The sequence below is a fragment of the Mauremys reevesii genome, linkage group 2, assembly GCF_016161935.1.
Source record: "Mauremys reevesii isolate NIE-2019 linkage group 2, ASM1616193v1, whole genome shotgun sequence".
Taxonomy (NCBI): Eukaryota; Metazoa; Chordata; order Testudines; family Geoemydidae; genus Mauremys; species Mauremys reevesii.
The window spans coordinates 159,395,709-159,417,212 of NC_052624.1; the positions used below are offsets into that span (position 1 = coordinate 159,395,709).

Below are 21,504 nucleotides of genomic sequence, written 5' to 3' on the forward strand. Positions count from 1 at the left end.
GTCTCATTGCTAGGGGCCTGGCCCCTCAAGGATTCAGGCTTTGTTCCCATTATGTGCAACACAGGAACTGTCTGAGCTAGAAGAATCCTTCAGCACAGGGGACTCGGGACCCTTAGGAAGTCGGGGATCAGTGGAACCCCATCAGAAACAACCCCCCTCACCCTGCCCTCATCTACCCCTTCAGGGTGCAAAGGTCTCACCTGCTTGTTCTGTGTTTGTACAGCACCTAGCACAGTGCGGCCCTGCTCCCTCACTGGGGTGCCTAGGGGCTGTTGCAATACAAATAATACCTGTAGTAGGGGAAGGAGCGCCCATGGCACAAGGCCAGACTTGTTCTCTGTTACACCAGTATGAAACTCCACTGAACTCACTGTTAGTTTCATAGGGGGCTGGAGAATGTGCCCCCTTGTCTACTATCCCCCCAAGCCTGCAGCCCTACTTCTGTAGGGAGACACTTACACCTGGGCCAAGTGTCCTTCAATCAATGGTGTTCTTTCTGCACAGGTTCCAGCAGGTCCCACCCCCCAGTATACATGCCTGCACCCTGATCCAATTAAAGGATCAGAGCCCCGTTAATAATTATTTTTACACATTGTATTTTATTTCTGGCACTAGTGCTTTCAGTGCCAGCCAATGCTGGGAAGTGCAGAGACTGCAGGACCTTATGGCAAAACGCTGTTGAATTGAATAGGGAAGGGACACTGTAAAGACCAACAGGATTTCCCTCTCTCCGGGTTTCAGAGGGGCAGCCGTGTTAGTCTGTATCAGCAAAAACAACGAGGAGTCCTTGTGGCACCTTAGAGACTAACAAATGTATTTGGGCATAAGCTTTCATAGGCTTTTCTGGATGAAGTGGGTTTTAGACCACGAAAGCTTATGCCCAAATAAATTTGTTAGTCTCTAAGGTGCCATAATGGCTCCTTGTTGTTTTTTCTCTCTCTTCAGTTCCTTCTGTTGGGTTTTGTATCCAATCCACAGCAGATGAATCCTCTGTTCAGTTCTTCAGGGTAGTTGCTCAAACCTATCACTGTTAATAGGCAGCAGGTTTAAAACAAATACAAGGAAGTTCTTCTTCACGCAGCGCACAGTCAACTTGTGGAACTCCTTACCTGAGGAGGTTGTGAAGGCTAGGACTATAACAACGTTTAAAAGAGAACTGGATAAATTCATGGTGGCTAAGTCCATTAATGGCTATGGATGGGTAAGGAATGGTGTCCCTAGGATGGGTAAGGAATGGTGTCCCTAGCTTCTGTTTGTTGGAGGATGGAGATGGATGGCAGGAGAGAGATCACTTGATCGTTGCCTGTTAGGGTCATTCCCTCTGGGGCACCTGGCATTGGCCACTGTCGGTAGACAGGATACTGGGCTAGATGGACCATTGGTCTGACCCGGTACGGCCGTTCTTATGTTACCATTCTCTATTAAGTTCTATGGGGATTTTCCATAGGGGAATTAAACTGAGAAGTAAAGGGGCGGGAGAAGCATACTAGGAAGGCTTTGTTATTGTCTCTTTCAGTGTAGACACTCGTGACACCGACGGGCAGGGTTCTCCTGTTGCTGTAGTTAGTCCACCTCCCAGAGAGGCAGTAGCTAGGTCGATGGAAGAAGTCATCCCTCAACCTAGCACCTTCTACACCGGGGGGGAAGGTGAGTTTAACTATGTTGCTCAGGGGTATGGATTTTTCAAACCACTTAGTGACATAGCAGGGTCGATGAGTTAACCTTTCCTAGAGTAGGAAAATCTCCAGTTAACTTCAAGGTCAGTCTACACCGGAAACTTGCATTGGCATAGCTGTCCCTCTCCTGGGTGTGAAAAATCCACCCCCCTGTGAGACGTTGTCAGCCCACCTGACCCCCAGTGTAGTCAGCGCTAGTCGATGGAATAATTCTTGTGTTGACCTAGCTACCACATCTTGGGGAGGTGGATGGCCTGTAATGACGGGACAACCCCTCCCAGCTCTGTCGTGAGGGTCTGTGCTGAAGCACTACAGAAGCGCAGCTGTGCCCTTGGAGTGATTTATGTGTAAATGTAGTCTGAATTTGGCATGAAGTTTCAGGGAGGATTTTACTTTATCTCACTATCTTAGGTATTTGTGAGATGCTCAGATGCTGTCCTTTAATGTCTCTCTCCTCACAACCCCTGTGAGGGAGGGCAGGGCTGCTAGCCCCATTTCACAGATGGGGAACTGAGGGGGAAAATGTACAGAAGCTACTAGATGAGTAAGGAGACCAAGTCCCATTTCTAAAGCTAACTTAGGCACACAGGTGCCTACATTCAAGGACTTCTGCTGAGACTGAAGCTCAGAAGTGACTGGGGTGCAGACCCTGAACAGGTATTTAGGCGCCTAACTTCCATTTGTGTCTAGAATCTAAATGGGACTAGGCTCCTTACTCACTTGGGGTAACATTTTGTAAAGCCTAAGTGACATCCTCGGATCCCCCCTGCAGTCTGTGGTAGAGCAGGGAACTGACCTGAGTTTGTGCCCTGCCCATTGGGCCATCTTTCCTCTGAACCAGTGCCTTATCCACACTGTTCAAAGGGACTGTCTCCAGCTGAGCCAGTGAAGGGAAGGGAAGGTAGAACCGGGCTGCTCTTTGGCCTGCCAGGCAGGGCAGTAATCAACAGTTTGCTTTAGCATTACTCTTGTGCCTTTGATAAGCAATTTCCCCATAAACAGCCTTTCAGACTGTTTACTCTCACTTGCTCCTTTTCATATGGATCCAGAGCAAACTCCCCTTATCTTCCCCTCCTTGAACTCGGGCTTGGCCTTCCTGAAGGTGGATATTGTTAAGCAAACAGGCACGTGGTAATTCCCACAGGTTTCCATGGCTGACAGAGAGACCTTTGCAGGCCCTGAACTGCAGAATGATCAGGCTAATGCTCTCTGCAAACTTACACTGCTATCACGTCAAGTACAGCAGACTGGAGCAATGACTTTGTCAGGAATCTGGTCTCATGCACTGAGAGAGGAAGCTAAAAAGATTCTGAGGTTCAGTGTTTATAGATTCCCAGGGCAGAAGGGACCACTGTGATTATCTAGTCTGACCTCTTGCATAACACAGGCCCTAGGACTCCCCTGTAATAATTCCTGGTCCACTAGAGCAGGGGTGGGCAAACTACGGCCCAGGGGCCGCATCCGGCCCTCCAGATGTTTTAATCTGGCCCTTGAGCTCCCGCCAGAGAGTGGGGTCCAGGGTTTGCCCTGTTCTGCCTGGCTCCTGGAAGCAGCGGCATGTCCCCATTCCAGCTCCTACTTGTGGGGGCAGCCAGGGGGCTCCGCACGCTGCACCTGCCCCAAGTGCCACCTCTGCAGCTCCCATTGGCCGGGAACTGCGGCCAATTGGAGCTACAGGGGCGGCACCTGCAGACCGGGCAACACGCAGAGCTGCCTGGCCATGCCTCTGTGTAGGAGCCGGAGCGGGGACATGCCGCTGTTTCTGGGAGCCGCTTGAGGTAAGCGCCGCCTGGAGCCTGAACCCCTTACCCCCTCCAGTGTTCCAACCCCCTGCCCCACTCCTGATTCCCCTCCCACCCTCCAAACCCCTCAACCCCAGCCCAGAGCACCCTCCTGCACCCCCAACCTCTCATCCCCAGCCCCACCCCAGAGCCCGCACCCACAGCCGGAGCCCTCATCCTCTCCCGCACCTCAAACCACAATTTCATGAGCATTCATGGCCTGACATACAATTTCCATACCCAGATGTGGCCCTCGGGCCAAAAAGTTTGCCCAACCCTGCACTAGAGCATAGCTTAAAAAAATCCAGTCTTGATTTAAACATTGTCAGTAATGGAGAATCCACCACAGACCTTGGTCAATTGTTTCACTGGTTAATTACGCTCACTGTTAAAAATGTGCACCTTGTGTCCAGTCTGAATTTGTCTAGCTTCAACTTCCAGCCATTGGCTCTTGTTATATCTTTGTCTGCCACATAGAAGAGTCCATTATCAAATGTTTGTTCCCCAGGTAGCTTCTCTCAAGCTGTGATCAAGTCACCCCGAACCTTCTCTTTGTTAAGCTAAATCGATTGAGCTCCTTGAGCCTATCACTAGAAGGCAGGTTTTCCAATCCTTTAATCATTCTCATGGCTCTTCTCTCAACCCTCTCCAGTTTATCAGCTTGACTAGCAACTAAAGCATTGGCTACTTCTCTACTTTGCAAATATGGTGAGAGTATGTTTGTTTTCCCATGAGATTTGCTTCCTGATTCCAGCCAAGTTGGAGGTGATGCAAGAGCTGCATCTCTGTTGATTATGTGGGGCTTGCTCTTCCACGTCCCCTTGCTTTGGTGCTGGAGCCTCCTGTTCTAACCTGCCACCCAGCTGGTGGGAAGGTTGGGATGATTCCTCTCTCCCTGGAGACCAGTAATTCATCCCTGCCCAGGCCAACTTGTAAAGATGTTTCTAAAGGGCAAATTCCCTGCCTGTAGAAGAGACCAAACTGCTCCAAATGGCAGGACGCTCACCCTATTCCTAAAAGGACTTCACCCCAATCACCTCGACAGTGACTTATCATTACACTGCAGTGTCTGCACGCTCAGTCAATGACAAACCCCCTGCTGACTTTGATAGGGCCAGCATTTCACCCAACGCGTTGATCACGAATCTACACAGACACACACGCTATGTCACGGAGGGAAATTAGAACTGTTCACCAGACCTGGCTTAGATGCAAAGCTCCATGTCCCTTGGCTTGTGGGAAGGGCCGGCTGCAGTGTTTTTGCTGCCCCAAGCAGCAAAAAAAAAAAAAAAAAAAAAAGTCACAATCAGAGCTGCCACCGCTTCATTCTTCGGCGGCAATTCGGCAGCAGGTCCTTCCCTCCGAGAAGGACTGAGGGATCCGCCGCTGAAGAGCCGGACATGCCACCCCTTTCCATTGGCCGCCCCAAGCACCTGCTTGCTGCGCTGGTGCCTGGAACTGGCCCTACTTGTGGGATTTAGTAGCAGAACCTTTCATGAGCACTAACCGTGCATGCCGCAGGCCAGCAGCTGCAGAGCCTGCATTCTGGTCAGGATGGAGAACTGCAGGCTAGGAGCTGAGGTTGTGGATACTGCAGCTTGGATCGAACTTCGACTTGGGTGCGATTCAGCCAGACCCAGAGCTGCACCCACACCCAGTAGGAGATAGAGCCAAGCAGGGGCTCTCTCCCCTTCAGGAATCAAACAGTGGAACCTGTGCTATGCACCATTCCCCCTGCTCAAACCCTAGTCGAAAGCAGCCAAGTGGTTTCCAGCGCAGTTTTGTTCCTCTTTTAGTTAAAGACCCGCTGGTCCCTGGATGGGCACTCAAGGCAGATTTCACTGTGCTGGTGAAGAGACTTTAAAGGAGTCATGCCCCGTCCCCACAACTTCAGCACATTTTGGATGAGTTATGTATTTATTCATTTCAGGTCCCAATTCTACCCTCAGATGCTTACAGTAGCACCATGAGGGCCCATGGTGCCAGGTGCAGTACGTACACATCATGAGAAACAGTCCCTGCCCTGATGAACTTACTATCTAAATAGAGAAGACAGGGAGGGAGGGGAACCTGAGGCACAGAGCAGGGAAGTGACTTGCCCAAGATTGCACAGCAGGTCACTGGCAGAACAAGGAACAAAACACAAGCCTCCTGGCTTCTAGCCCAGGGCCCTACCCACTCGCCCACCCGCCCACCCTGCCTCTAATGGGTGACGGGCCTGTGCTTTGCACTGACTTCAGCGAGTGTCCTGGTCAGGCACCCAGAGGCAGGACTTGCCCTTCACAAGAGGCACTGACCTCAGAACACTGAGACGTGGCTACTGCATGAAAGGCAGGGAACACAATAACTGGCACTGCCAATGGAAACTGCCTGGGCACGTAGGTCCAGAGGTCAGAACGTGCCTGGTCTCACTGCACTGCTGTTCTTTCCAACAAAAGCCACGTCCCTGCCGTTTCTCCTTAACACAGCAAATGTATATTGGGCTGATGCTCACAAGGGCTGCAAAAGCAGCAAAGAAGCTTTTTGCTAACAAAGATTAGGTCCCCATTCATAGCGCAAGCCCCAGAGCTCTATGCCCTTAAGTAGGCACCATGCATAGCAAGATCAATGAGATTTTATCCTGAGTCTCCCAGCGTTTGATGTTCTTCCTAAAGCCCTGGTTCCCGCAGTTGTAGGAAAGTCTCAGCTTTCAAAGTACCCACGCGAAACCTTGGAAATGCAACCCTTAAAGGCTCAACATTGAGAAGGCAAAAAGAGCCCCCAGGTTCCTGGTTTGTTTTTTAAACCAGCCTTATAATTTTGGGGGCGTGTGACTCATGTTTGGCATTAGCACAGTGCAAGGCTTTCCCCCTTTTTGGAACAGTTTAATGGCTCCTGCAAATGACCCTCAAGTGGCTTGTTAATTACTGGCGGGTCTCAGCAGGATATGCCATCGGAATATGTAAGCAGCGCTGGTGATCAATGCCAGGAGGAGGGCCTCTGCTGTGAGAACCAGACGTGCTTTGTTTATTCCTGGGCTTGGATGTGGATTGGAGTTAATCAGGCCAAAGCCCATGCTGGCGGCTGGGGAATGTGGAATCCTCATGCTGCTGGGGCTCTGCAGCAGGGAGGGGACTCGGGAAGGGCTTCTCGACCTCTGCCCCAACATGAGACATGCTTGGCCTCTCCTGGGAGGCATCCCAGAATCCTTTGGGCTTGCTCTTTGGGGGCGCCATGGTGTGGGGGAGAGGGGTGCTCTGAGCATGACAAGCAACAAGGGAACAGGAACCTGCATGCGCTCATCACCATTCCCATGGGGGTGGCATGATTTGCACCCCCAGAAAGGGCATCCAGCTCTTGGAGGGAATGCATGAAACAGCACTGGGCCAGGCCAGGCCAGGCCAGCTCTCGTGGTGGGGAGGAGGGGTCCCCCAGGCCCTGTGCAGATGGTCAGGGAAGCACGAGTCACATAGGTAGCAAACTTCCCCAAAGTCAGACAGCCCTTCAGTAACAGGCGGGACACCCTGAGCAAGGAGAAAGACAGGGCTGGATAGCAGGGATTGCTGAGAATGAACCAGGTTAGGCTGTGGGCTAGTCTTCCCTGGGGAGTGGTGAAGGTCCCCTTGCTCCAGATACTTTCAGCTAGCAAGTGGGGAATGCCTTGCCCTGCCCTGGGGATGGGCTGGGTGGGAACTGTCCAGCCAGGAAATGCAGTCGGGCTTCACCACCTGCGCCTGTTGGAAATGTGACCTTCTCCTAGTCATGATGTGGCTTCTTTTATCTCTTATTTCCCTGATCCTTAAAATGGGGGGAGACCCTGGCCCTGGATCAATGTCACAGGGGCAGGGGGCTGCTGGAGACTTATTGACAAGGGACAGGTGGGCTCGAGGAATGCTGTGCAGTAAAGCTGGCTGCCACCAACAAATGTCTGAGGAAAGAAAAATCATTAGGCAAAGAAAGCAGAGGCCCCCACCACTACCACCTCCAGACTCAGGTCGGGACCAGCCTGTGCATGGAGGAAGAAACCTCTCCCTTCCACTCTCTGCAATCCAAATGCTGTGCCCTTCTCTAGCAAACCACTCACAGGAGATGTCATTCTCCATACCTTACCCAGAGAGAAACTGAGGCCCGGTGCGAGGCAGTGACTCACTCGAGGACCTGCAACATGCAGTTCAGCCCCTTGTATGTATGCATGATGGTACAGTCTTTAATGACATAATCGCATGCTATGCTTTGCCTTGACCCCTGGCCTCATTCAGTGCACAGGACGGACCTGCTCAGGGATGTGTCCGGGTTGTGTAGTGAATAGCGGTGCCCTAGGAGTCTGGCTGCAGCTCCAGCACTCCTTGGGAGTGGGGTGGGGCTTTCTCTTGTTACACAAATAACCACATCCCCACTATCCAAAAGGTCCCAGATGTGAGACTGAAGGACATGGGTAAATTGTGTAACTGGGGGGAATCTCTTCCTTGTTTTTAAGATGGGGGAGAAGAGAGAGAGAGAGAGATCCATTTAGATCCATTTCACAAGCTTTGTCCTCCAGTGAGAGGTGATCTATGAATCAGCCAGTGACCATTCTCCTGACTCATTCTCATACCACCATGCACAAGTCCCCCTTCATTGGGCTGCTTGGTTGTCTTTCACAAAGCCTGTCTAACTACGTCATGCCTCGGCTATCAGTGTGTCCTGCTCAAATGCACTCATGTGCGCACATGCACATATTATTTGTTTAATCAAAGGGGCCCAAATGCCACCTCACCATCTTCTGGGACCTGAGAAGTAGGAAGGAGGCCAGTGAAAGCCCTCCACCATCACCACCATTCACTCCCTCTGGAGTCTCAAGCAAACCAATCACACCCCCAAGCAGGGCAGTTTGGAACTTGTTGGGAAGCTGATATTTTCCCCCGTAAAAATTGTATGATGAAAACAAAACATTTTTCGTTTTTGTCAAAAATTGCCTTTGAATTTTTTTGGGTTTTCATCAAAAAATGGAAACACTTTTTTTTATGCAGTGTTTCACAATGGAAAGTTTGGGTTCTGTGGGTTGTTTTGATTTGTTTTTTTTTCCTACAACATGACAGCCAAAATCATTTTTTCTACAAAAATTTCCATTTGGTTGCAAAAGCTGTTTTCTGTCCCCCCAAAAAATGTGTTGATGGAAAAATTTTGCCCAGCTCTATGGTATTGCAGGCTGCTGATGGATCAAAGGATTTCAGCATGGACACATTGGCCTTACCCTCAGCTGGCTTGCCTTCCTTGATCCTTTTCTTTCCCTGGGCTAAGCTGGTTCCCCGTCATAAGTTAGAGCAGTCTGAGGACTGTTCTAGTTTCCAGTGGCTGCTGGTGGCCTGAAGGCCAGCAGCTGGAGAGCTAACAGAGTGGGCAGAACCCTGGTTTGGCTGTTTCCAAGACAGGATTTCAGAGCTGTGTCTGTGTGGACAATACCTGGCCGCACTCGCTGCTTGGCTCTGGAGTTCATTAGTTCGGGTATGTTTGAGAGCATGAATGGCTTGCAGAGCCTACCTGCCTCTGGGCTGAGCGCTCAGCCCTGCCACGCAAGAGACAAATAGTTGGGGTCCAATCCACCCTCCCCAGGATCCCACTGCGGGGAAATCAGAGCTCCTTGTATCTGCTGTGGGGAGTCAGCCCCTGGCACTCTGTGACTTGCACAGTTGCCAACTTTCATAGGGTAAATAAGCACCCCGACTTTCACAATAAGCCAAAAAATCAAGCTAATCCCATTTTGAAACAAGCCAATCCCTAAGAACCCCAACACTCTATGTGACTAGATCCCCCCAGTGTGCAGTCTGGGACTGTGGTGAGCCTGCTGTGCACCCCTGACTCTCTCCCGCCCTTGCCCCCTGCTTCCTGCCCCCTCTCCCTTTGCCCCTGCTTCCCAGGAGCCGATCAAAAAAAGAAGCAACAAGCTACAGGCCAAACAAGCTACAAGCTAAACACTAGCCAATACGCAACTCACAAGCCAATTCAGCCAAAAACAAACCCAATTTCTGCTTTTTTTTCCCCCATGGGTTTGGCATGTCTGGTGGCTTGATCCTGAATGGTGCTGGGGGCCCCCCACTGCTGCTCACGAATGTTCACTGCCTTTGCAGGAGCAAGCGTTTTCTGCTTTGTCGCCAGGGATGGGATCAGTGCTGCAGAGTGGTAAGGTATTCTCTCTGCCACAGGAGCTCCCCTCCCCAGGAGGCCTTGAAGCACAGAGGCAGTACAGGGAGTGTGTGTGTGAAAGGGGAAGGTATAATGGAGATTAAAGCCAAAGAAGCAATTGCAACGGTGAAAACAAAGCATGATACTGGAATGTGCCAGGCACTATTTTATTTAAATATGTCAGTTCATTTATTGGTCAATAATACAACAAAAGACCTTTAATTGTGGATCTAGTCATTTAATCATAGTGTAGTTATCATGGCTTTAACACCTGTGAGTTAGATTTTAGAGATAAAGGGATACTGAAGAAGCTGGAAGCATGAGCTTAGCTGAGATTTTTCAGTCTAGAGGAGTCAGGTCCGTGCCAATCCAGACCTCTGCACCTCCATGATACTCACAACAAGTTTGCTTGCCAATAGCAACCCTCTTGCTGTTTCTGGTTACTAGTGAGCCCTGCAGGGGTTGAGAGGAAGGATGGTCTTGTGGTTAAGTTGTTGGCTAGGGCTCAAGAGGCCTGGGTTTAAATCCTGAGACTGTTACAGAATCCCCATGTGACCTTGGAGAAGCCAGTGAATTGCTCTGTGCCTCAGTTTCCCATCTGTACAGTGAGGATAACAATAGTTCCTTTCTGCCACCCTTGTCTGTTTAGACTAAACTCTTCAGGGCAGGGATTGTGTGTATGTACAGCACCTGGCATGATGGGATTCCAATCTATGTACCCAGTTACCCAGTGTAATACTAATTATAAAAAGAATGCCGTGCATTCATTGTGTCTAAATTCCCAAGACTGCTTTGAAAATCTCAACCATTAGTGTGATTAAATATTAAGACAAACACCTGTGCCTCTCCTCTCAGCCAGACTGTAATGGTCCAGAACATTTATCACACATGGAAGAAAAACAAATCGCATTTGCAATGTTTAACAATAGTGAACAGTAACAAAGGAGACAGAGCTAGTGGCATTCTCAATGGCTCTGTCCATTCCAGGATCAAATTCTGCTCTCTGCCTCCTGGGTGCCTCCGCTGGGAGGTGCGGTTCTGTCACTGAGAGCAGAATTTGGCTCCTAACATTTTTGCAAGAGATGCTTCACGTCAAAAATCCTGCAGACTAGAACCTTTTCCCAGTGCAGTGTCTAGAAATACAGACACCGAAGGAAACAGTGCGTTCACAACCCCCGAGGACAAGGGCAGAGCAGATAATGCCTATTGGTTTGATTTTTACACATAATACAGCATGTAGAAAAGGGAAAGCCCATACAAAGGAAAGTAACTAGCACGCTGCATTTTTTTTGCTGGAAAACCGTTTTGTGCAAAAATAATAATAATAATAATTCCCAGCTCTAGTCAGCAGTTCTGCCACTCCTCTAGGTGCTCTGACCTATCCCTCTTTGTGAATTACATGGTTCTCTTGGTGACCGTGCACAGAACAAACTCCATGTGCACTACTATGAAAGTAGCGATAAAAATCTCTTGGCCTATATGCATGAAATATAGATCTATGTATTTACAACATTCACAGAACATTATGAAGAGTTATTTACATCTGAGTGAGTACGTTTTGCTGGTCAGCATTGGCCCAGTTCAGACAAAGTTGCGGCACGGGTTGCTGAGGGAAGGAAACATCCACGAAATTCCCCTTGCAGAGCTTGTCTTCCCAGATTCTCCCATTGGGGTGGGGTCTAATGTCAAGGGGGGGTGTTGTGCATTTCCCACAGCCCTGCCTTTATCCTCCTCAGTCGTCTTCTCAGCCTTCTCTAGTGAGGGCTGCATGGAAAGGCCAGGTCAGAATCCCAAGAGGACAGCACCATGCGGGAAGCTTGATCCCTGCCAAGCATTAATCGGTGGGTGGGTGATGACCTGAGCCTTTGTCCTTATAAGCACTTAGACTTCAGATGCTTGGGGATTGGTTCCTGGCTGCACAGGGCTTATTCCCTGCCACCCCCAGGGTGGGACGAGCCTTGAGTCTCATGTTGGTAGCCTGGCCATGCTCATCACTGAGCTGCAGGTTCTCTGTCACCCAGAGGAGAAGAGCTTGCTTCAGTTGCAGCCACATTCCTCGATGATCATGTCTTCATGGTGGCGGAGGACGACTTCCCCTTTCTCATAGTACAGCATGGAGAGGGGGCTCATCTTGACCGGAGCACAGGCTGGACAGGGCACTCGGTTGGGCTGGTACAGCTTCAGCAAACTCTGTTGGGAAAGGGAAAGGCATTAGTCACCTGGCTGGTACCAATGCAGCCTGTGGCCAAGGTTTGCCAAGGTTTGGCCAAGGGACTGTGGGTGCCCCACTTGAGACCCTTTACATAGGCCTGATTCTCAGAAAGTGCTGAGCACCCGCCCTCTGGGAATCCGTCCTTGGCATGTCCTCTTTAGCCGTGCTCCCAAAATCACTAAACGGCCAGTCCTGGTAGCACACACAAGCTCCAGCCATGAACCAGGACCCCCTTGTGCAAGGTGCTGTACAAACGAAACAAAAGCTGCCCCCCGCCCCCAAATAGTCCTTGCTCTGTGAGTAGCTCTGCTGAAATCGGTGAGGTCACTCCTAGAGCACGGTACCTACTCAACAGCAGTATGGGTGGCCCTTAAATAGCCTGGATGCACCAGTGTTCCCAGGATAGGACCTGCTGCAGGTAAAAGAGCCAACCCTTGCACAGAACCCCATTGGCTGCAAGGCCTGACTGATATTCCTGTGGCACGAAGGAGCTGCTTTCACGGTGGTGCTTAGGCCAGCGGATAGTGACTGCTTGAGAACCTCCCCGTCACCCCAGTCTTAATTCTCCCCAATGTGTTCGGGTGGCAGAAGCCCTGTGCACTGAGACATTTTAAAACCAGACTAGACCATACACTAAAAAGCATAGTGGCCAATCCTGCAGTGGCTTTAGGATGGGAAAAGGGACGTGGACTTAATGGGTCCTTCCCGTTTTGAATGTCTTTGGTTCTAGGATGCTGTGGTTGGCTTAGCAGCTCACGTGACCCGTAACTTGGGAAACTGCCCACTATTCTTTGTGTTTCACTGTAATCTCCATGCGCAGCAGACCACACCTTGCACAGAGCCAGGGGACAGCTCATCCTATAGTGCTGGGGGGCAGTTCAGGGAACCTCTGCAGGAGACCTCTGCTCTAGCAGAGAGGAAGAGGCCTCGTTTACCTGGATATACGCATGGTTAGTTGGTTTGAAGGTCTCATCCACGGGCGCTGGACACTCTCCCTCACACCGGTAGGCGTTGTACTTCTTGGGGTAGACGATCCAGCTACCCCACCCGGTCTGCTCAAAGTTCACGATCATATCCACCCTCCTGCACAGAGACCTGCCTTCCTCCCCCAGGCCCGGGGTGGAGAGGTCGGCCATTTTAATCCTTTGCCTCTCCTGCTTGTTCCGGCGGTGCCGGCGGTTCCCCAGCTCTTTGGAAGCGTTGTCAATCATGACATGCTTGGAGGTCTCTGCAGTTCTGATGAGGGTGGATGCCCGGGAAGGCTCTGCTGAAGGTTTATCTTTGGAGAAGACCACCAGCAGGACCTTGTCCGTCACACCATGGGACACGGCTGGCTCCACCTGGCTGGAGCCACTGGAATTCTGCACACCCGTTGATCCAGAGGCATTGCTGTCTGACCCGGTCATCTCCCCCATCTCCTGCCCCTGGGAGCCCTGAGCATCTGCATGCTTCCTGTTGCCAGAGGCTACCCCTTGGTGGAGCCAGGACTGGAGCAAGCTGGTGATGTTGAACACTCTCCAGGAGGAGTGGCTTACAGCAGGACTGCTGGTGAAGGTGCCCAGGAAGAGCCTGTCCACACAGGTCTGGTTGCCCTGGCACTTGCGCTCGTGGCTGTGGTAGATGTCCACCGTCACATTGTGGGACTGGGGGAAGGACGGCAGGCGGACCCGCAGCTCGGCCAGCCTCACCTCATGGCTGCCGGAGATGGAGGTCATGTCGAAAGAGAGAGTCCAGTGATCCCCAGCCTGGAGAGAACCTGCAAGAGACCAACACAGTGCCAGAGGTGAGGGACCTGCCCAGCACAAAGCATTCGCCCCACAGCCCTTTCTGGGGACTGTAAAGAATCCAGGGGTTGCCCACGGGGCACTGGTACTGCAGTGAGGGGTGGGCAGAGCTGCAGTGCCCCCAGGAGAGCACTGGGGGGCACAATGTCTCCTAGAGCTTCTGGGGGTGCAGCTGCTCTGTGTCTGCTCACACAGCCCCCGCCCCCCATGCCCACGAAGGCCAGTCCTGCTGGTTGGAGCAGGGGGGCAGAGCAATAGGCCAGGCCTGGGGGAGCAGGCCTCTTGCTGTCACAATGGTCATGTCCCCCAGGTGTGGGATGCTTTGCCCCATTCCAGTAGATCTCCTCCAGTCTGGACCCAGATTTACCCCCCTCCTCCCCACACGTGGAGTTGTATCTTGTTTATTGGTTTAATCCGCTAGGGCTGGGTTCTGGCTGTCCTTCCTGGGTGGCACAGCAGGTAGGGGAAGAGGGGGCAAGGATCCTCCTCCACCTTCCTTACATGGGTCCCCTAAGGGCCAGGGAGAACTGCCGCTCTGTGCTGGGTGAGGGAGCACAGGCACTGCTCCCTCCCTGCACCCCGGCCCCAGCTCCATCCTTCACCCTGAGGCACCAGCCACCTTGCCTGGCCTTCGCTCCAGGAGACATCTGCCTCCCCCTGGCGCACTGCAGTGCCACCCCATCCTGGCCTCACTGTGGGCTGGGCCTTGGTGGCCCTGGCCAGCCCTTTTCTATCGTATGTATTTAGGTGTACCGCTCTCTAAAGCCATCCCTCCCTGGGCCGAATGAGCTACTCAGTGACGCAGCAGCTTCCCCAGAGCCAGGAAATATGGCAAGAATCAACCCCAAACTGCACCCTGCCTTCCCCCACTAATACCAGCCCTGCAGCAGCAGCTGAGGGTTTAATGCACCCCACTAGACAACTAAATGATGGTCGGTCATACCCCCAGCAAGAGGGGCAGATCTAATCCTATGCCCTCTGTTCTACACGAGGTCAAACTGCGACTCCTCCCCATATCCACCGGCTGCTTCTCCCAGCATCCCTTCCACCTTACCCCAACTGGGCTGTAGCCAGCTTGCCCTGACCCATGCCGCAGTCTCTACCAAGCACTGATTAACACAGTCCTACAGTTAATGAGGGCTGAGGGCTTCAAGGAACCTCTAAGGGAATGAGTGGTCAAAATCTCATTAAAATTCAATGGGATTGTGGCTTCTAATGTACTTAGATGACTTTGAAAATCCCAGCCTAAGTCGTTTACTTTTGTTGGGTTGTTTGAAAATGTAAAGTACCATAGCATCCACCAATCAGCCAGGCTAGGCTTTGATATCCCATTCATTTCCATAGGATCAGAGTGCTGCATAAATACCTACTTCTCACCTAGTGCTTTTCATCAGTGGTTCTCAAAACCCTTTGCAAAGGGGATGGGGAAACTGAGGCACAGAGCAGTAAAGTGACTTGCCCACGGTCACTCAGCAGAGCAGTGGCAGGGCTGGGAATAGAGCAGAGTCCGTGCCCAGGAGTCTAGCTCCTACCCCACACTGCCTCCTGATAGAATTGTTCATTAATGCTGTTCATGCTGTTGCTATTGGGTAAAATTTGCAAATTTTACCCAAGTCACTTAGGGTACGTGCTTTTGAAAAAGCTCCCTGTTGTCAGTTATTTACAGCATTAATAATATAAAGTCATGTGATTTAGAGTGGAGAAAACAGGAATTATGCTGATGGAAAGAAGCCCCACCCTTATTCCAAAGCACTAGAATAAGGTTTGCCAGGGCGTTTGTTTCCTTCCTTCTAGTAACTTTGCTAGGTGGTTGGTTATTTAAAACTTTCCTGGATCTGGCCATGCTTGCTCCTGCAGCTATTTTAAAGGCTTTGTTTGTCATCATACAGTCTTTGTTCAGAATCTGAGGCCACTGCCGCTGCAGTCGGCAGGCCGAGGGCTCCCATGAATGGAGTGAGAAATGCAATGCCCACCTGTGCGCTAAGGCTTTGAAAACTGCCTTGTGAATTAGATGGTCTGCTCCCTTCACCTTCCCCAAGGGCTATTCTCCTTGCTGTGTCCATGTTCCCCTTTGCATCCAATAAGCAGTTAGTTAAAATCACTGCACTCTGCCCCTAAATACTGCAATAGCACCCAGCTATCTCTACAGCCTGAGACGACACTGGCGTGTTATCTTCCTGATCCCAGGCTGGTCTTTGGCAGGCTGAGGAAGGGACCTACTCCACTGTACAAAGATTTGCCTTTCCAAATAACCTGCCAGCCAAAGTTTGGATACCAAGGGCAACACCTTAGCTTTTCAACCACTGGCCAGGGAAGCCAAGGCAAGCATCCTCTCACTGTAAAGTTCAGGATCCAGGCTCAGGACTGACCCCTTCAGAGCAAGACACCCCCCTCTTCCCCACGCCACGTTTTCTCCCTCTCTCCCCCCACATGCCACCGGTTAACAAAACAGCAACTGGCTATTGCCCGAGCTTGTTCCTGCCAGATGTCAAAACAGTACAGATGTGGATTGGGTCCCCATGGGGTCCCTTCTTCACAGACGTCTGGGGTCCCAATCCACAAAAGCAATGGATAGAAGCACTGGAATAGCCAAGGCCCTACAGGGAAGAGTCTGATAAGCAGCAATCTGTCAATGAGGTACTGACAAACCTGAGGGCTCAACCCCCATCACCGCATTGCTGCTGCTGAGCCAGATCCTAGGGCAAGCTACAAACATAGGGAAGGAAGAAAGGGGAAAAAAAAGAAAGAAAAAGAATAAATGAACATCACCTACTTCTAGCCACGAGGCTTAAGACTGAGTCAGATTCCTGCAGTGCTGATGTCTCCATGGTGGGCTGTCCCAGGTGATTCCCAATGACCAGAGATCTGTACAGCTGCATCATGTACAACGGGTACCGGAGAGCAGGGTGTGGGTGCCGGAAGCCCCGGCCCGTAGACAAATTCTTTAGCCCTGGACTAGGTCCTGCTGTATGTAACTGCTGCTCATCCTTCTGCTGTGAGAGACCAGTCCGCTCTGACGTGCTCAGCTGCATGAGGATGAGAGCCCAACACACCAGCTCCAAGCCACATGTGTTCCTGGGTGGCATAGCTGCTGCTGCTCTCTGAACTAAGCTTCTTACACTTCCCTCTGGCTCCTTTCAACACCCGGAGCTGTCTGGCTCTCTGAGTGTCTTTCCTCTTCACTGCTGCCTATCGACACTATATACCTGGGGCTCCCTGAGCAGGCTCTAGCCTGCAACCCTTTGATGTCAACGCTCCCTCCATCCTGAGTCCAGAGCTGTCAAACCTTCTACAGTCTCCACATGGTCCCTATTCTTATGCAAGCCCTCCCTCTAATGAGGAAGTGATGGGAAGACACACAGAGCAGGTGATTAATTACCTCTCAAAACTCTTCCCCATTATGCATTGGCCCAAACTGGAATGTGGCCTGAGTGATCATTTCCCAAGGGCCTGAGAATGGTCAGATCCTGAAATTCCCCTTCATCCTGGTGCATTTGCTGGTGACTTCTGCTTTTACACTTTGCCCAGAGAGAGGGAATCTGGATTTGGGTGGCAATGTCTCTGGTTGTGAGAAGCTCATGATTTTAGTCTGGGTGATTGCCATGTGACACTTGTGAAAAGGAGGCTGTGGAGGTGAAGGGTGAATTGTTTTATTTGGGACACTTTGAAGTGCAATAAGTGCAAATTAAAGTTATTCAGAGCATGGAAACAGGCTGGCTGATTTTAACAGCAGCAAACTGGAAGTGAAGTGTCATGAGAGACAATATAAAGCTAAATCTTTTATGATAAGGAAAGCACAGAGATTGCAGAAGAACAAAGAGGAGAGAGAAGACCAGGGCATTTCACTCCCTGTTTTTGCTTGTTGCTTTAGTTTTGTAAAGAACCTACCAGTTCCTTTTTACTAAGAGTCCCATTAGAAAATAGAATTCTCTCTGTATGCCCAGTATGGACTGGAGTTAGACAATAGCTGAATTTCTCTAACCAATAAGAGGAAGCAAAATGCTTTTTTGACAACGTCCCAGTTTCAAAGTAGAATTTTGTCTCTCTTCTTCAACCGGGCAGAGAAATTCACATCAGAAACATGCCCTGAGGTCAAAGTTTGGTCCTGTGTTCCGTCTGGTTTACGTTGTGCCAAACTGTTTTATAAATCAGTAGAGTCCTCTTGAGTAACTCTTTTTACAGCAGCACTGTCATATTGCCAAGTGTTTCCCCAGTATCCATCACGGTGCTGAGAGAGCGCTGTGCTGCTGGAAGTGCTCCTGGCACATGAGGCATCCTATGTGGCCACTTCGTTTTTATGGCATGTTTCATAAAGAGTAGGGGCGCTGATTGAGTCCTGGCCAAATTCCAGTTAGGATAATTCTATTCTGCCTCCCTGAATTCCACCCCAAGCATTTTCAGTCAGATAGAATACTCTCCTGCTAACAATGGGATTATTTATTGAGTAAGATGCTGCTCCGCATGAGAAGGGGGATCAGAACCTAGCATGGGGAGAGTAAGACCATACTGGGTGTTTGTGGGAAAAGTCGGGAATTGAACAGAGATCTCCCAAGTCCCAGTCTACTGCCTTCTATCTAAAACTAAATCAGGCTCCTAAATCTTTATATCCTATCTACCTACTGCACAATTTTTATGTATTGTACGATGCCATCTGAAGCAGGTATATTAGAGGACAATAATGAGTGTAATTTAGTCCCTAGCCTTGATGGAATAATACATGTGTAAGGGCTATAGGGAACTGTCTGGCTCCATGTGATTCAATGGATCTTTCAGCTAACTCAGAGTTCCAAAGGTAAGCTCTAGGATACAGAGGTCTCTTGTGGATTTGCCACTCCCTGAAGGATTTTGGGCCCATAAACCAGCAATCCTGTTTCCATTTAAGGACCCGGTGGTTTCCTGTGTGGAAGCTTCTGGGGGAAATTTGAGAGCAGGATCTGGTCTTGTCATTTCCACCCCCACCCCACCACCTGTGACGGGCATAAACTGGCTGCTAATCTATGGAATAAAAACATTTGTTTGCTTAATCCAGTCGTACTTTGACACAATTGCTGCTGTAGGTGAGGAATATTCTTTGCCTTGCAGCTCTCCAGATGGAGGGGACATGAGGGAATGTGTCGATTCCTGCTCCACCGCAGACTCCCCCTGTGACCATGGGAAGTCGCTGAGTCTGTCTGTGCCCCAGCTCTATCCATACGATGAGGACAAGACCACTTCCTTCCTCACAGAGGTGTGGTGAGGATAAATGCACTAGACTGTGAGGCACTCAGTGAGGCGGGCCATACCTAGCATAAATAAATGGAGACGCCCATCCATAACAGGAGAAGAAGCTTACGTCCTGGGTCAGGTCTTTCACCACCAAGCTTGGCCCCTGAAACCAACATCTGCCACTGCTTTAACCAAATCTGTGCCCTTGGAAACCCACCTCTCCTCAAAGAAACAGACCAGTGCCCTGGCTTCCTGCTCCTCATTTAATAACCCTCAAGGATTCTCCAGCCAGCTACCATAATGAGATCTGCAGCAGCAAGACCGGCCACCAAACGCTAACCCCTCCCGACAGAGGGGAGGAAGCTGTGACTCTAGGAAGAAGGGCACCAGCCTCTCTGGTGCTCAGAGGTGTTCTCCTAGCCAGTCATTGGCAGCAGCCCTGCCAATACGCCTCCACCCTACATGAAAGAATCCATCCTTGTTCTGATGCATCAGATCTCACTTGAATGTCCAATCAACTTCAAAGTAAATCCTTTCATCTTCTTGATTTGAAGGGAAGTTCCAGCATTGATCCACAATCCACTCGGGTTTGTTTACTTTGTTTCCTTTCATAGTGCCTCGCACCTTGGCAACATGATGCCACGTGTCTGGAACCTGCATCTGACCTTGCGTCTGCCATGGGCAGCAGAGGAGCCGCAGTCGTCATTACTAGAAGCAACGATGCCCCACCCATCAGATTGCAAGGTAAGGCAAGACATCTACAAGCTCATTGGTGGCTAACCCAAACAATGGTCCAGATTCATCCCTGGCACAATCCCATTTACAGAGGTCAATTTGATCCATTATGCTAAGTTCTGAAGGCTGTGAATGCAGCTTCAGGGACCACCAAGGAGAGAGGGTTACAAAGGCAAAGGGTCTCCTAATGAGACATCCCTGCCAGTGCCCCTGGAGAGTTCAGCCCCCGGTACTGGGACCAAGAGCCTCCCAGCTCACCTTAGCTGTTGCAATGGGATATAAAGTGAGAGGCATCTCTGGGTTAGTGTGTCCCAGCCAGCTTAGCGCAGATTGTCACTAACAGCTTCATGGCACCCTCAAATGAACAGGAAGCCAGTACCAAGATCTGAACATGGGTGCAATAGGACCATAGTGACCTGCCCTGCTTAGATCATCTGGGTATATCTAATTTAACCAATTCCCTGCCATTGCAGGGGTTACCCCGGTCCCTCCTACTCTCTGCCTGTGTCATACAACAGTTTAGTCTCCTGAGGGCTGTAATATTTTGGTCTAATTCAGGTTGTTGTGGTTGGTGTGCTGTGGCTGGGTGGGGTTTAGTGTCCTGTGGTATACAGGAGACCAGATGATATGGTCCGGTTAGGCCAGAAGGGACCAAACTTTATGGCTCTGTCAGAAGGCAGATGGCTGCATTGCATTGCATGGCAAAGGCATGGAAGTCCATTGTGAGGCCACTATCTCTTGGCCAGCCATGGATGGGGAAAGGTCCTTGGGCCCATGAGTTGTGATGGATCCAACTGGAGTCCACCTTGCTGAAAGGCAGGCAAACATTCCCAGTATTCCCTTTTGCTGCCATTACCACAGCCAGGGGCGGGGCCAGGCCGGGGGGGGCGCTGGGGCATCCTGGGGCGTCATTTGGCTCGGTGCGGCAGCGCGCCCCGGGGCCGGGCAGCCTGCGGAGGAGCGCGGACGCGGACCTGCTGCTGCCGCATGCCTGCGTCCCGCCTTCCGTCGGCGCCCGCTGCTCCCGCCGCTCCCCGGCGGCGCGCGCAGGCCGGCGGCGGGTCCGGCCCCGGTGCCGTGGCCACAGAGAGTGGGGCGGGGCGGCACGGAGCCCAATGCCGCCTCCTCCCCAGCCGATGCCGGGGGGGGGGGCGCCGGGGGGACTGGGGGAAGGGCGGCGCAGCGCTCCGCGCTGCTTGGGGCAGCGTGATTTGTAGAGCCGCCCCTGACCACAGCCACCTCCTTTTGCTTTTGCAGCAGCTGTCTTGCTGGCACCCAGGTCCTTCTGTCAGCCATGAACTTTGGATGCTACAGTCTCATTCAGCTTTGATGACGATACTCCTTTTTAGTGTATCCGTGCAGCCCAGGCTGTTTCACCATCCCTCCCAGTGTCTTCACACACTGCACTCATCGACTAGAAGGGAAGAGGAAACCTATCCCTTTATGAGAGAGCAATTGCCTTATGCTGCCCTCTGGGGTTCCTCACAGAGGAAGATGTTGGAATCACTCTCAGAGTGTAGACTCTTTGGGCCAGCCATTGTGCCTGCACACAGGAAGGAATGTATGTTTAAGGCAGGATTGGCAATAGTTAAACTGACTCAGATGGAATAGAAGTAAATCTAAATGCAAAATGAAGTAAATCCATTTTTTTTAAATGTGCCTTAGGTGTTGTAGGGAAGAATTAGTAATAATTAAAAGGGAAGCTGCTACCCTGATGATCAGATAATGCAGAATAGGCTGGAAAAGCTCTGCTCTGAGGAAGTGTTGGAAATCAGTGAGTGCCTGGAAAGCAAGTTCTGTCACTTACGCTATGTTTTGCTTTTAGTTTGTTTAATGCAGCGCACGTCTGTCCAACCAACTGTGAGATCAGCCAGGCGTAAGGTTTGAAAGAAATGGTAGAACTTGTCCAACACAGATCAGTAGCTCTATTGAAACAGAACCCTTTTTTTTTCAATGTATCCCTCTTGCTT

The 21,504-nt window shown here is 50.9% G+C and overlaps 1 protein-coding gene and 1 long non-coding RNA gene across 3 annotated transcripts in view; one reads left to right on the forward strand and one right to left on the reverse strand.

Annotated features, from left to right (window-relative positions):
- LOC120398139 overlaps positions 1–21,504 on the forward strand; it is a 32,093-nt gene that overhangs the window by 6,279 nt on the left and 4,310 nt on the right. For both annotated transcript variants that reach the window (XR_005594201.1, XR_005594202.1), the window contains exons 2-3: positions 18,677–19,324; positions 19,414–19,543. This is a non-coding gene — a long non-coding RNA (uncharacterized LOC120398139). The remainder of the gene's footprint in view (positions 1–18,676; positions 19,325–19,413; positions 19,544–21,504) is intronic.
- LOC120398138 (nodal homolog 2-A-like) lies at positions 11,562–16,680 on the reverse strand. Its single transcript, XM_039525206.1, has 3 exons — positions 16,368–16,680; positions 12,746–13,566; positions 11,562–11,788 (listed from the first exon to the last, which is right to left on the reverse strand). The coding sequence occupies exons 1-3, from the start codon at positions 16,678–16,680 to the stop codon at positions 11,636–11,638; spliced, it is 1,287 nt and encodes a 428-aa protein (XP_039381140.1). The 3' UTR covers positions 11,562–11,635.